The sequence below is a fragment of the Ascoidea rubescens genome (assembly GCF_001661345.1).
Source record: "Ascoidea rubescens DSM 1968 unplaced genomic scaffold ASCRUscaffold_1, whole genome shotgun sequence".
In the NCBI taxonomy this organism is placed as follows: domain Eukaryota; kingdom Fungi; phylum Ascomycota; class Saccharomycetes; order Ascoideales; family Ascoideaceae; genus Ascoidea; species Ascoidea rubescens.
In genome coordinates this window covers 2,628,730-2,643,455 of record NW_017962913.1, presented here as the reverse complement: position 1 = coordinate 2,643,455, position 14,726 = coordinate 2,628,730, and the positions used below count along the sequence as shown (strand labels likewise).

Sequence of the window (14,726 nt, the reverse complement as noted above, 5' to 3'; positions counted from 1 at the left end):
AGATCAGTAAAATATTGAAAACATTTCTGAATAAAAAGGTCTCATTACCTGTCAATCCAAAAATCAAAATGGAATTGGATATAAGAGGTAATCCACTAAATCGAGTAAATAGGTTATCACAATGGATTAATTTGAGTCACTTGGCAATTCCTGATAGAATATTATATAATAACAGCAAAGATTTTCGAAAATTGCTTAACCTCAAAGTAATTACAATAGGAAGATGTGTACATGCTCCTATGGAAGAATTTGATAAGTTAGTTGATAAATTTCCAAACTTCAAATTGACTTTCGTTGAAAGACCAAAGATATCACATAGGTGGGATTTTAGGGGTTGGGTTATACACACAGAGTACTTGTTGTAGTCCATATAAGTGCTGATGTTTTTATCCACCATAGCAGTGTTTCTTTTGCATTTTCAAAGCATTCATTATTATTTTTTTATAATTATTATTTATTCTATTCAACCTTCAAGAAAACTGTGACTCTTTTATTTGGTCCAATTTCTTTAAACACATTATTAATGGATATTCTTCAATTGATGAAACCAAACCAGTTTTATTCTGCTTTTTATCTAGGAATGTCATATCAATAAAATTACTCACAGTTTCTTCATTATTCGAATCATGCAGATTTTTATAATATTTAATAGATGAACTTCTACCGAGCTTTATTTTAATGGCATTTTAATTCATAACCGAAAGGCCATTGAAGTAAAATCTTTAAAAGAGTAATTTTCTTAAGAAGCTGATTAATTTGAAATGCATTTCTTTAGATAAAGGATCACCATTTACTCCATTGTTATCTGTTTTGTTTTAACAAAGAAATACTTAATATTGTTAATATTGTTAATACTGTTAATACTGTTAATACTGTTAATACTGTTGAGCGAAGATTGAGGAGTAAAGAACTTGTTGACTTTAGATTGGCAGCGATATTTGAATAGAATCATTTGTGAACAATTGAATAGGTATGAGAATGATGTAACAAGAAAAAAGTATACACTGATGATGTTACAAAAAGAATGTGAAAGATGATTCAGTATTTGATTCAATAGTGGAAATTGATAAAGAAGAAAGTTTTTCCAACTATAAAGAATATCACAAAATATTTATGATGGTTTATGGAATAACAAAAGTTGCAAGTGAATTATCAAGAATAACTAAACCATACATTGTTCAAGGTTATCCACCATTATTAGCTAATAGTAACTTGGTTTAGGATAGATTATGGTAAGAGGTTACTTACAAGATATCATCCAGATATTTTGTTTGGTACCCATCAAGAATTGATAGTTAAATAAAAGAACTAATTAAAGCTCTATAATTAAACTATAGATTAAATAAATTATATAAATAAAAAAAGTAATCAAAACTATAACTCACTCCCAACAAAACCAATTTTTTGTTTATTTTAAAAGGAGATCAATTATGTTGGCATAACCTTGGCTATTATATGTAATCGACTTATCAAAGAAAAATCTTTTGGATAGGGCATTTTTTAACTCGTTTTTTGGAAGCCAAAATATTAAGTTAATAAAGGGAATTCAATTATGGGTTAGAGCAATAATATATCAGCAAAATCTATATAATCAATAAAGATTTTGGCAAAAATGATAGCCACCAAGCATTATGTTTACTTCATTGCAATCAAAGTCTGTATAATGTTTATAATCAATGATAATTAAACCGAGAATACAATAATAAATATCTATTATAAAATTTAAATCTGCAAATAAATTGTTTTTCTGGAGGTTTAATATTGATCGAGTTAAGATAGAAGTTTTTCTTTCTATGATAGCCAATTCGGTTGTCGATTGGTGTGTAATTCTGAGGAAGGGGTTAAAAGATTTAAATAATGGAGTTTTGCTAAACATTTTTTTTCTCAATATATCGAATTGGTTTGAAGTGATTTTTGGTATTGATTTATCTATGTCTGTTAATGTTAAAATTTCTATTAATTCTTCATCTGTAATGTTATCGAGTAAAAGTTCTGTTCCAGGAGTAAAATAACTCTCAAGTTGGGGTGGCAGACCTATATTTTTGCCGCGGAAAAATATGCTTTCGATTATAATTTTACCATCAAAAAAACCAATGAAGCACTCATTTGATTGACGAAGAATTATCTCTGGAACTTGGTTATAAGTAGCAGAATATGTTTGGAGTGAATTTTTTAATAAAACTCCCAAAGTGGGAATTCCAAAGATAAAAGAGATATTTGGTCTAGTTTCGTTTTGAGACTTGAAATTTCTGAATAATTATTAGGAATATTAGACCATCTTTTTGTTAGCCCAAAAAAAGTTTTTTTAACTTCGTGCCCATTACCGTTTGTTTAGGCGTCAGTGTTTGAATTACCAGTACTGTTATTATTATTATTATTATTATTATCTTTGTTATTGTTTGTTCCACCTATATTGCTTTCATTTTCATCTGATGGTAAATGAGTTCCAAAAATGACTTGGATATTTATTTTGGGTTTACAAAACATAAAATAAATATAAGAGATACATTGAACTATGATTGAAACCCAAAAAAATAATAAAACTAGAATTAAAAGTGGTAGAAGAGTACAGTTACAGCAAAGACATAAATATGTCAACCAGCTGCTGTATAAGCACCCTGTAGTCAAAATATCCTTTTTATTAATGAGAAAGTATCTCACAATAATAAAAAAAAACGAAAATGATGGAGGGCATGGTAATCTTACCAATTCTGTCTGGAAGCATTGTCTTTTGAAGCGAATATTCTTTGGAAGTTTTGGTTTAGTCATTGAATTCAATAGTGCAAAGAATTTAAAATATTTACTTTGAAATATTTAATTGATTGTTCTTTTATATTTGGTTGTTTTTTTTGATTTTATTTTGATCTTGATTAGCAATATTTTATGGAATTAATTAATTGTTCAGTGATTAAAAAAGTAGAAAATAATCATGAGTTGGATCTGGATATTTGTCCATCAATGGAAAACCAAAGCTATTTCCGGAATGTTTTTGTATTCAATGATGATTGTTGGATGCAACTATGCAATTGTATTTAATTTTTTTTTGTTAAGCGCACAAAGAGAGATTTGGAGAAAGAAAAATGAGACTTCATCAAGCAAAAAAATCATGCTGCCTTACCTAGAGGGTCTAAAGCCCATAAGAGTAGTTGGAATGAAGAACCAGTGTATAAATTATGAGAATAATCCATCTTTGAAAGTTTTGAAATGTTGAAATATTAAAATTGGTATTTTGATGGCAAGAATCAGAATCCGCAACTGAAGGATTAGATAAGAGAAAAGAATAAACTAGGGCTAAACCACTACTACTTGAAATAATGGATATTGTCACAACTCAGTGTCATGTTGAACTATGATTGGGATTTGGATATTAGAGAAGAATGAGTTTCGATTTCAAGGTGAAAAGTCCTGATGTATACGATTCTTATTCAATATCGATGGGCAAAAGCATTTGAAGATATCCTGGAGGCTCAATTACGCCAATAAGCACCAGCAGTTAAAGAACATTGAGCAGCAACACACACAGCTAGGAAATACTGACCGGCTCTGGTAGACCATTGCATCAAAAGCACTTCTGATTGTCAGGAGCAGCACAACAAAGTGGAAGATCAAAGTGGAAGATAAAACGTTTCAAGGGTAGCATACGTATTTGCTGAGCATCGACTCTTCACTCTGGCCTCTGCTTACAACCTTCTCATCGTCCAGCACTAACGCCTCTCTCGTCTCCTCCAGCAAATTCCTCTCAACAAAAACACGTCACTGCGTGTTAATGCATCTACATGCATCAACACCAACCCACACCACTGGATCTCGATGCACGTGCTTTCGCCAGGAAGGCCACTTTTGTGGGCTGGCAAGCAGCTGCTGAGACAGACCCCAGTGCTGTGGGTGTGGATGTAAGAGTCTTGTGGGTCGCTGCCTGCTCTTTGCCTTGGGGTTTGGTGTGCCTGGTTCTGGGTTCCAGCTCAAGCTTTGCTTCCGTTGCGAACGAGCGACAACATCTTCTGGGCGGTCGGCGCTTATCGCTGGTTTGCGATTTGGCGTATGTTCACCATCTCCAGTGTATCTATTGCATTTGCTGTGTCTGCTTCCTCTTTCTCTTCCTCTTTCTCTGCCAGCTCCAGTCCCTCGTTAATTTCTGTTCTGCTTCCTCTTTTATCTCTGGCCCTGCTTCCTGTGCTGCTTCCACTCTCTTTCACACTTTGCTCCCATTCCCCACACTGCTTTAAACACACATTTCCAACTTTTGAGGTGCTGATTCGCAACATTTACCGCTGTTCTTTGTAACAAGACTATGGAAACCGAAAGGTTAGAAGATTCCACTGTTTATCATAAAAAGACGAGTAGCGCCATCAGCGACATCTCTTATAATGATGATTTCAAGACTTTTGATGCCAGCTCAACTTTCGTGGCCATAAGTGCAAATACAATAAGACGTCAAAACACCTTGAAAATATTAACAAATAGAAAGAAAAACTCGAAATTATATAATAAAGATTCGCCAAATATTCAAAGAAACCATACCCCCACTACCAATAATAATAATAATAATAATAATAATGAAATTATAATGAATATCGAAAATAATAACCAAAACAATCACCTAAATAATACAAATAATTTGAAAAAGTCATTCTCCTTTACTGATTCAATATCAGTTCACTCTTCAAATGATTCTTCAAATGATTTCTCAAATGATTTCTCAAATGATTTCTCAATAAATCTCAATTATACTAAAAATGTAAATCAAAATAGCTTGAATTTCATCAACAATCCCATAAAAACAAAACAAAGTAACCAAAATCTACTCAACAAATTAAACAATAATCACAATAATAATCACAATCACAATCACAACTACAACCACCATACTATAAACAATAGAAAAAAATCAAATTCTTTATCCCTCTATATCTCATCCTCCACAACCCCTCCTGATTTCTTCCACTCCGAAGAATACGACCAATTATCCTCTCTATTCGTAGTTGCTACTCATAACTTTGACTCAAACACTCTAAACTCTAACGATTCAGAAATTTGCTTGTCCTTCAACAAAAATGACATTGCTTTTGTCTACAACATCGATGAATCAGGCTGGGGCGAAGTAACTCTACTAAACCCTCTAAAAAAAGGTTGGGTCCCAATGAACTACTTTATAAAAGCTATCGATCAATCTCTACTATCCTCCATAAACGATATCGACAACAACACAAACTTATCCTATACCCAAATTGCCGATTCAAAACTCTACCTAAAACCTCTATTTGCTGCCTCCACTAAATTCCTACTAAACCCAAAGGATTACTACAAGCTATCTTCAAACACGTACACCTTCTCTATAACCTACATTAATGAAATAAAGGACTCTGTTAGATTACTACTACAATACACAAATTGCTTATCAAGACAAGCTTACTCAATTCAAAACAGACCGCTATTAAGAAAAATCAGAAAGGCTCTACTAGCCGATTGGTATAACCTTATGACAAAAGCTGAATCCTATAAAGGTACTTCAAATGATAAAAAAATAGATATTCTCACCCTATTACTCTTTAAAGTTATCATTAAATCTTTAGCTTTTCTAGAGATTTGGGGTATAGAGTCCGATGAATTATCAAAAATCCACAAAGATGATTCTAATGATATTAATGAAATTAATCAATATAATGAAAATCCTAATGAAAATAATGAAAGTGAACACCAGCATGAAAATAATAAGGAGAATGAACATGAACATGAACATGAACATGAACATGAAAATCACCTAAACTACTCATATGATACTTCAACAGATTTTGATATCTCAAATGAAATAATCCCTCCAAATGATTCGACGGTTTTGAACAAAACTGATTCGATTACCCAATCTAAAGACATTTCCAAAAACGCTTCTCACGATAGAATTAAAAAATTATCTCAAATAATACCAGACTCTCCTTCTTTTACTTCAAAATCAATTTTAAAATCTCCTAAAAAATCTCTAACAAACTATTCTCTTAAAACCTTACATATCGACACCACTCAAAATTTAGACACCACTCAAACTAATTTACCTGCTAATCAAAGCTCAACTCAAAAAATTAACCAAAATATGAAAAATGAAATCTCATTTTCAAATTTAACCGCCATTATGAATGAAATGCCCTCATCACTCAATCAATCTCCTCCTTCTACTCCTCCTCTTATAAATCCCAACGACTTTTCCAAAGTAAGAAAATCAATCATTAAAGTCAAAGAAAAAGAAAAAGAAAAAGAAAAAGAAAAAGAAAAAGAAAACGAAAACGAAAACGAAAAAGAATTATTATCACCCTTCAAAGTTGATAAAAGAGATTTTAACAAAAATCTAAGAAAAGCAATTTCGACACCTAACCATATTCAAAAAAATTCAAAAAGAATTTCAAAAAGAAAAAGCAGAAATGATAAAATATCCTATCTAGATGCTCCTCCTAATGCAAAGGCAAGATTAACTGAAATCAACCATTTATTGTTTCAATATTTGAGCTTGATACTAGGTAGATTGGATATGATCGAGCATAACAATACTGGTTGTGAGCTATTAGAAACAATTGTTCACCAAATTATTTTACTACTAAGAGAAATCTTATTTATTGGAAAATCTGCTACGAACTTATTAAATTTATCCAATTATACATTAGATAGCTCATTAGACAATTTATTATCTTTGGTAAGTGAATTAGTTTCAAGTGTTAAACAATTGATAACAAAGACGATATTAGAAGAAAATTCGGCTCCACTATCCCCAATATCACCAATTACAATCACTCAGAATGATTTAAATGGCACTAGAAGTTGTTCTTATTATTATACAGTTGAAGGAGGAAAATTAATAGGTGTTGTTGCCAGAATGATTAGATCTGTTTCAAACTCAATAAAAAGTTGCCGCTATTTATTAGAATTATCAGGGGATTTTAAATTGGGTAGCGAAAGAAGATATCCAGATTTTTTGAAAATGGTTTTAACCCCCAAGGATTTTATAAGAAAATGTTCAATAGGAATTCTTGATAACAATAGAAATAGCAGAATTAGTAGTAGTACTTCAGAATGTAATATTCTGGAATATCTCCATCATCGTCGCTCAGCAAACTTATCTTCTAGCACCAATGGAACTATATCAAAATCAAAGCGTGAATCGCTTCGATATTCTATTGTACGAGCCGGAAACTCTCGAAAACTTTCCTTGAGTGAGGCAGGAGCAAATCTATTACAAGAAATGCTTCCCAATTTTAATGATAGTTCCAAATTTACCGTTAGAACATCAGGGTTTTTAAAATATAAAGATTCACCAAACCAAGACAGTGAGTTGAAAAAAAATCCGTTTTCTATTGAGAATGAAATATTGTTAGATGATAATGGAAAATTGCTTGGAGCGACATTCAGAGCATTGATCTACCTATTGGTAAATGAGTTAAATAAACCAGATCAATTTTTTTTTTCGACATTCTTTTTAACTTTTAGAATTTATTCAACTCCTGCTGATCTTGTTGAAGAATTAATCAAAAGATTTGATGTTGATAATCTGGAGAGAAGCCTTATAATAGCTGGAAGCGAAAATAATGGTGAGGGTACTTCAGATACAAACAGACAATTTTCTACATTTGATTCTAGGGTGAAAAGTCGAAGAAGATTAATTTTAAATGTTTTCAAAGTTTGGTTAGAAAGTTATTGGAATTATAAAATGGATTACCCTTTATTACCCACAATCATCAACTTTCTTAATGAGAGCGCTATATTATATCTACCAGAAGATGTTTATCAGGTTATTGAAGTTTGTGCAAAACTTGCAGCTAATCCTCCATTTGAGAATATGGATCCAATAGATAGTATTTCTGATGATTTACAGCTAGTAACCCGAAGAATTGGTTTGTTTAACAAAGATTATGAAGACGGATCTATTTCTAGCGTATCAATATTAAGCAACAATACCGGAAATGATTTAAAAGAGGTTCCAACGACAGATTCATCTTCCAACTCATCTATTAAATCTAACATTACAATTTCATCTTGGATTTCAACCAATCATTTTGCATCAATGTCAAGTAAAAATCATATTGTTGCAATTGAAAAAGTTATTGTACAATTTCGAAGCGCTTTGGGTAATTTATGGCCAAATTATGATCTGAAAACTAAATTGTATCGTCCTATTGATATTAAAAAAGTTCTTAACTCTTGGTTCATGATATGCAAAAAGAAAATAGAGGTTCCCACCCTTGTTTTGAAAAATACTTCGTTATTAAATTTTCACTGCATGGAATTATCTAAGCAATTAACAATTATTGAGTCTAAGATATTTGTATCGATTAAACCGGAGGAAATGCTAAATGAAAACTTTACTCAAAAAAAACTATATTTGATGAAAAGTAAAAATGTTGAAAAGTCGGTTTTGTTTACAAATTTATTATCTGAATATGTTGTTGATAGTATTTTACAACTCAATATAACAATGAAAAATAGAATCAATAATTTGAAGTTTTGGATCAAAGTTGCGTATTGCTGTTTAGTTTTAAGAAATTTTAATTCATTAGCTGCAATAATGACTATATTGCAATCTGCTGCTGTTAGCAGAATTCAAAAAATGTGGAGTTCTCTTCACCGAAAATACACTAATATGTTTAATTACTTGATTTCCATCATCCAACCAGACAAAAACTTTTATGTTTATAGGAGAAAATTGAAGAAATATTTAAACTCAAGAGAGCAGGTTAGTAACATACCCTTAGTTCCTTATATTAATTTGTTTTTGCAAGATGTTATATTCATTAATGAAGGCAATTCAAATTTTAGAAAGATTGCTGGATATTTAAAATTGATCAATTTTGATAAACACAGTAAAATTGTGAAAATTTTATCAGATATGGAATATTTTCAAGTGGATTATTCTTCAACTTACAACATAGCTTCAGCCTCTCCATCTTCGGCAGCAAACCTCGGTTTGAACAAAAGGGATTCAGTGTTTTCCTTTGCAAGTTCTTACTCTTTCAGAGATCTAGCGACAAATGAAAGAATAACCATGTCTCTGATTCCTGCACTACAAGAGTTTATACTAATTGAACTTTTGAATACTCATTTATTATATGTTAAAGATCCTGATAGAATGTGGAACATGAGTTTCTCCATTAAGCCCAAAAACTTTTAGAACATTGTTTAATTATTTTGTACATATACCTTAGATTTTTGATTATATTTTTAAAAACTGTTTTTTTTTTGCTTTTTTATGTTGTTTTTTTATACTTTTTTTGCTTTTTATTCTTTTGTTTATTTGTTTATTTGTTTATTTTTGTTATTTTTGTTGTTTTGTTTATTTGTTATTTTTTTGCTGTGTACTATTAATTTGATTGTGTGGACTACACGATAAGGCTTGAATAGCTAATCCGTTAATAAACTATAATTATAAGTGTTCCTGGACACTTTTGTATATTACTCAGTATGTAGACTCGAAATCTGATCGTAACTAACCACCGAAACCAGCAGCTCCAGCAGCTCCAGCACCAACTTCAAACGTATTTGTTTTTGATAACATAACCACCCAAGCCCAAGTTGATGAGTATGCTGAGAATGAGCACAGCTACCATGGCTTTGATGTACTTGTAAACAGGCAATTCGCTGAGCTGATCCAAGGCCAACTCGTTGACTTTGTCACCAGCAACGTCTTTGGCCCTTTCAGAAGCAGTACTCTTGATCTTGTCCACAGAAACATCTTCTGGTTTGATGCTGTCGAGTTTGATATCACCAACACTGTCCATTAATCCCATTTTGCTATGATAAACCTGATAATTGACTGTACTTGCTTGCAATCCACTCTCTGTGAGACACTCAAAGGACAGGAAAAGCCATTTTTATATAGCGCTGAGACGATCTTTGGCTGGTGGATTGCTGTTGATCGCTCTGATTAGGTTTGGCTTTGGAGGTTAAACCATCAGATCCAAAACGATAAAGAGCATAGTCTACCCAGAGTTGAAATTGCTTGAGCTTTAGTTCCTTTTTGTGCTTTGGAGCCTGAGTTTAGTTTATGAAACGAAACTGGCCTGTGGAAGCTGAAATGGCCTCTCTCACTTGACAATATGTTTGTTTCACCCAGTCAAATGAAACTGGTGGGCTGAAATAGACGACCAGTTGATCAACTATCGACCTTCTCTTCTATAGCCAGCAGGCGATAAGGCTTAACTGCATAGTGTCATCAAGATGAAATTCTGGAGATCTTACACTTGCTTCGAAAACATATTTCAATTTATATATTTATTTACTAGCAGAACAAAAAATTAGAATCAGGAAAGTACTTTTTACACCCAAACCATGAAAAACTCGTTATTGGAACATTAAAAATAAAAATTGGAAGTTATAAAATATAGGGGGAGTTGAAAATCGTCAGTTTATAGCTCATCAATAATTTCAAAAAAAAAAATCAAAAAAAACATCCAGAGACAAAAAAAACAATAAAAGATTACTTTTTAATTTCTACTTAACTGCTTTTTCTTTTCTTATTCGGTAAGGTTTCAGTAGGCTCAATGAAGTCAGAAACTCTTTTTGAGTGATCTTCTGCTGCATTTGCTGTATTTAACAAAACATCATTGGAATCAGAGGAAGGAGGAATAATGAATTGGTCTACATTAAAATCATTTTCGTCACTATGACTAGGCATTGCATTTTCGTTATGAGGTTCATCAAATGGTTCAATGGTGTGTTGTGGAATATATCTTTCTAATAAAGTTTGTATATTCTGAATAGAATCATCCTGTTCAGCAATGTTATTTTGAATTTTATCCATCAATAAATTATTGTTGTGAAAAGCGTTGACCATTTCTGGGTCGTGAGGAGCTTCTAAATTGTTTATAAAGTCTAAGTGAGAATCCATATTGTTTTCTCCAGGTGCTGGTGTATGATTTAGAGACCCAGAATCATCGGAATAAGCTGCAAGATTACTGGTTTTGGAGCTAGATTTTGAGCTTATATTTTTTCCATTTAAAAAAGATGTAGAGCTTGAATTAGAACTTGGTTCTTTGTCATTGTGTTTATCCTTTGAGAGTTTTCTATTAGTCTCATTTAAATCATGGATTTCATGGATTTCATTATAAATTTCATTTTCAATCGTAGACATATGTTCATTATCTGAATTATTTGTACCGGTTCCCAAATAACTAATTTTCTGATTGCTATTATTTTTGGTGATATTTTCATGATTATCAGCAACTGAAACTTCGGATATGTTTGAAATACTATTGATAGGAGTATTATAATTACTTGGCTTATAAGGGTTATCATTGATTGCTTCAATAACATTACGGGATAAGTTATTGGAGTTCCTTGACCCCAGATATCTGTCTAAATGATTTAAATTAGAAAACGGAGAATAGGATGAGCTAATATCTCTATTATTAGGAGAATTGCCTGATGAATTGTTTGCATGATTAGTTAACATCAACCTAGGTCTTGGAGTGAATGGAGCATTTTGCAATAAATTAGAAGTATTTATACTATTAGAATTTAAATTTATCGATTGATCATTAATATAACCATTTTGATTTTGATTTGAATTATCTGAAGAATTAAAATTGTTAACGAGTTTTAAAATATCGTTCACATTGCTATAATTACTGGTATTCATATTATTATTATTGTTATTGTTATTGTTATTACCTATATTATTATTATTACGATTATTATCATTATTCATGTTCATATTATTATTGTTTATATTTGCTATGTTATTTATTGAATTCATGTTAGCATATTCATATGAAGTATTGCCATATGGATAAGAATCGATTTCTCTCTGTTTGTTGGTTGAATTATACATTGCAGTTATAAAACTCATAATTAATTTCATTGTCTGATTGTTTTTCTGATGGCATTCTCTTGAAATATAAGCTTCATTCCATAGTAATTCATTATCGTTTCTAATTTTTTTCAATTCATCTGCTAAAGATATTTGTTTCTTTTTTATATTACCCAATTCATTTAAGATTAAATATAAATCTAGTTCTTCTTCAATATCGCCATTTTTATTAGATTTGTTTCTAACGATATTATCTAATAGATCTTCTCTTCCTTTCTGAAAATTCGGAGATTCAAATTGCCAAATTTCATTTTCAACTGTAGAGATTCGATTGCCATTTGCTATATCTTGAACTTTATGCCAGCCATACATATTTAGCTGTCTAACAAAACTAGCAAAATTGTTATGCTTAAAGTATTTTGGCAAAATATTTTTCATAAAACTTTCTCTATCAAATACTTTAAATGCTTTACCATCATTTGTCCATTGAATATAATCTGAATTTTTCGGATCATTAACCATTGACCATAGTTTCATGACAAAAGCAGGACGAGTTTTGGCTAGATTTGACTGTGTTATAGATTTTTTAATCGATTTTTTAGCTTGGAGTTTTCTATTTGTTAAATCGAGAAATGAATTAAAGTCATCATTCAAACTATCAGAATTTGAATTTAAATTTGAGTTTGAATTTAAATTTGAGTTTAAATTGGAAGTTAAATTTGTATTTTGATTTGCATTTGCATTTGAGATCGAATTTGAAATTGAATTTAAATTTTGATTTGAATTGGGGATTGAATTGGAAATTGGATTTAAATTGAAGTTATAGTCGAAATTGGATGTATTTATCGAATTAATTTCGTTATTTTTATTGAGATTAGTAATTGCATTATTTAGGTTTTGATTTGAGTTATCATAGATGTTTCTATTATTTAATTTTTTGTTTCTGTTTATCGTTAAATTCATATTTTTGTTTCTATTTCTGTTGATGTTATTACTCTGATTATTCCTATTATTCCTATTATTTGTTGTGTTATTGAAATTCATATTGTTATTGTTATTGTTATTGTTATTGATATTATTGTTATTGTTATTGCTGTTGTTGTTTTTACTATTGCTAATTGAATTATTATTATTATTGTTATTATTGTTATTATTGATGTTGTTATTATTGTTGTTATTATTAATGTTGTTATTATTTAAATTAAGCCTATTTTGATTGATAGATTTCTGGGTTAATAAATTTAATTGTTGTTGGGAAGGAATATAAAAATTTGAAGGTAAATATTGATTTAAATTTGAATATTTATTTGGGGAAAGAAAAGCTGCCAATTGATTTTTGTTATTGATATTATTGTTGAAATTGTTAATGTTGTTTGGGTTATTTATATGGTCCACCAATTCTATAGCCATTTCTGATGGAGTTAAAGAGGATATGCGAGGTTTAGTGTCATTAGTTGAATTGAAGTTATTGAGATTTGATGGTGAATTTGAATTTGAGTTTGAGTTTGAGATAGACAAGTTTTTGTTGCTGTTTAAATTTGTATTAATGCTATTAGAAAATAAGGATAAATTTGTATGAGAATTTGGATTTGAATGTAAAGTGTTAATATTTGTATTTTTGTTAGAATTGTTTAAATTGTTCAAGTCAAGCAAGTTATCATCCAATTGTAAATTATCCATGTTATTTAGATTTGTTATATTGTTCATGTTAGCTATGTTGTCTAGATTGTTCATATTAGTTATGCCATTTATGTCATTTATGTTTTCTAAATTGTTTAAATTGGGTATATTATCTAAATTTTCAATTTTGCTATTCAAGTCACCATTTAAGTATTTTGAGGGTAAAGATATGGAATCCAAATCTATGTCATTTAAAATTGGAGGAAAATCATTTATATTTATGTTATTATTGTTATTGCTGCTGTTGTTGTTATTGGTGTTATTGTTGGATTGGTAATTTAAAGAATCCATTGGGGGGGATAGGTTAAATGAGTTGAAAAAAATTGTTTATGTTTATTTAGTTAATTATGAAAATAATGACAAATATAGATATAAATTATTGTGAATTATTATAAATTATTATGAATTAAAATAATGGGATAAAATAGAATATAAAAGTTTGTACCTTAGTGAGTATAATAAATATAATCAAATGAATCAATATATATCTGTATCTTCACTGTCTTTTTTTTTTGGAATTTAAAAAAAAAATTGAGAAATTTTAAATTTTTTTTGTTTGAAAACTTTAAGTTTGTTTTATAAGTTTAAGCCCAAGGACGATAAGATTAATAGATAAAAATTAATTCAGACGAGAATATGTTCATTTGTAGAGTACGAGTTTAATTGAATTTGATGGTTCAGTTACTTTTAATATGTGATTGTGATATATATGAAAGGTATGAAGGGTATAAAATATATTGTTATTTATGGCGAGCAAAGAAAAAGCTTCAAGTAAGTTGGTGGGGTTTTATATAAAATTGACGAGTAAAATTTCCAGATATATTCAGAATATAAACTGGATAAATAATGTTTGAATGATTGTTGAAAAAACCAATTGAATAAATGAGGTCTCTTTAATTAGTGTAAGAGTTGAAGAAGAGTAAAAGAATAATTGGCACTGAAGTTGATGGGAGAGGTGATTAATTGTTGAGATGAGCCAAAACAGGACTGGAGACAAAGTTTGAGACGAAACAGAAAACCAATTGAGGTGGACAAAAAAGAGAAGAAAGAATATAGGATATGAGATACAAGAGATGAGATATGAGATAGAAGATATGAGATATGAGATATGAGATATGATAGAAGAAGCGATAGAAGAAGATGTGATATAAGATACAAGATAAATACACAATATGGGACTGAAAGAGACAAAAGCTTAAAGAACAGCTCTGGCGAAAGCAAACGCTGTCTGGTGTTCGCAAACAGCTTTCAGACAGCA

The 14,726-nt window shown here is 30.4% G+C and overlaps 5 protein-coding genes across 5 annotated transcripts in view; 2 read left to right on the top strand and 3 right to left on the bottom strand.

Moving 5' to 3' along the window:
• ASCRUDRAFT_73940 (uncharacterized protein) overlaps positions 1 to 657 on the top strand; it is an 816-nt gene extending 159 nt beyond the window's left edge. Inside the window, exon 1 of the mRNA XM_020192489.1 lies at positions 1 to 657. This exon is cut by the window's left edge and continues 159 nt beyond it. Coding sequence (XP_020050590.1) covers positions 69 to 365 — 297 coding nt within the window. The 5' untranslated portion in view covers positions 1 to 68 and the 3' untranslated portion in view covers positions 366 to 657.
• A 934-nt stretch (positions 658 to 1,591) lies between these two features.
• On the bottom strand, positions 1,592 to 3,188 carry ASCRUDRAFT_6127 (uncharacterized protein; the record flags this gene model as incomplete). The annotated part of the gene is made up of 3 exons (XM_020191272.1): positions 1,592 to 1,992; positions 2,355 to 2,456; positions 3,119 to 3,188. The coding sequence occupies 3 exons, from the start codon at positions 3,186 to 3,188 to the stop codon at positions 1,592 to 1,594; spliced, it is 573 nt and encodes a 190-aa protein (XP_020050589.1).
• Positions 3,189 to 3,864: 676 nt separating this feature from the next.
• On the top strand, positions 3,865 to 9,166 carry ASCRUDRAFT_73939 (ras GEF). Its single transcript, XM_020192488.1, is given in 2 exon segments — positions 3,865 to 6,233; positions 6,246 to 9,166. 2 exon segments carry the CDS (start codon positions 4,292 to 4,294, stop codon positions 9,149 to 9,151), a joined length of 4,848 nt encoding a protein of 1,615 aa, XP_020050588.1. The 5' UTR covers positions 3,865 to 4,291; the 3' UTR covers positions 9,152 to 9,166.
• Positions 9,167 to 10,474: 1,308 nt separating this feature from the next.
• Positions 10,475 to 11,617, bottom strand: ASCRUDRAFT_79157 (uncharacterized protein; the record flags this gene model as incomplete). The annotated part of the gene is made up of 1 exon (XM_020194347.1): positions 10,475 to 11,617. The coding sequence occupies one exon, from the start codon at positions 11,615 to 11,617 to the stop codon at positions 10,475 to 10,477; it is 1,143 nt and encodes a 380-aa protein (XP_020050587.1).
• A 459-nt stretch (positions 11,618 to 12,076) lies between these two features.
• Positions 12,077 to 12,340, bottom strand: ASCRUDRAFT_20423 (heat shock factor family protein; the record flags this gene model as incomplete). The annotated part of the gene is made up of 1 exon (XM_020189636.1): positions 12,077 to 12,340. A coding segment is annotated over one exon (264 nt), but the record flags the coding sequence as incomplete, so codon positions are not given.
• Positions 12,341 to 14,726: the final 2,386 nt, after the last annotated feature.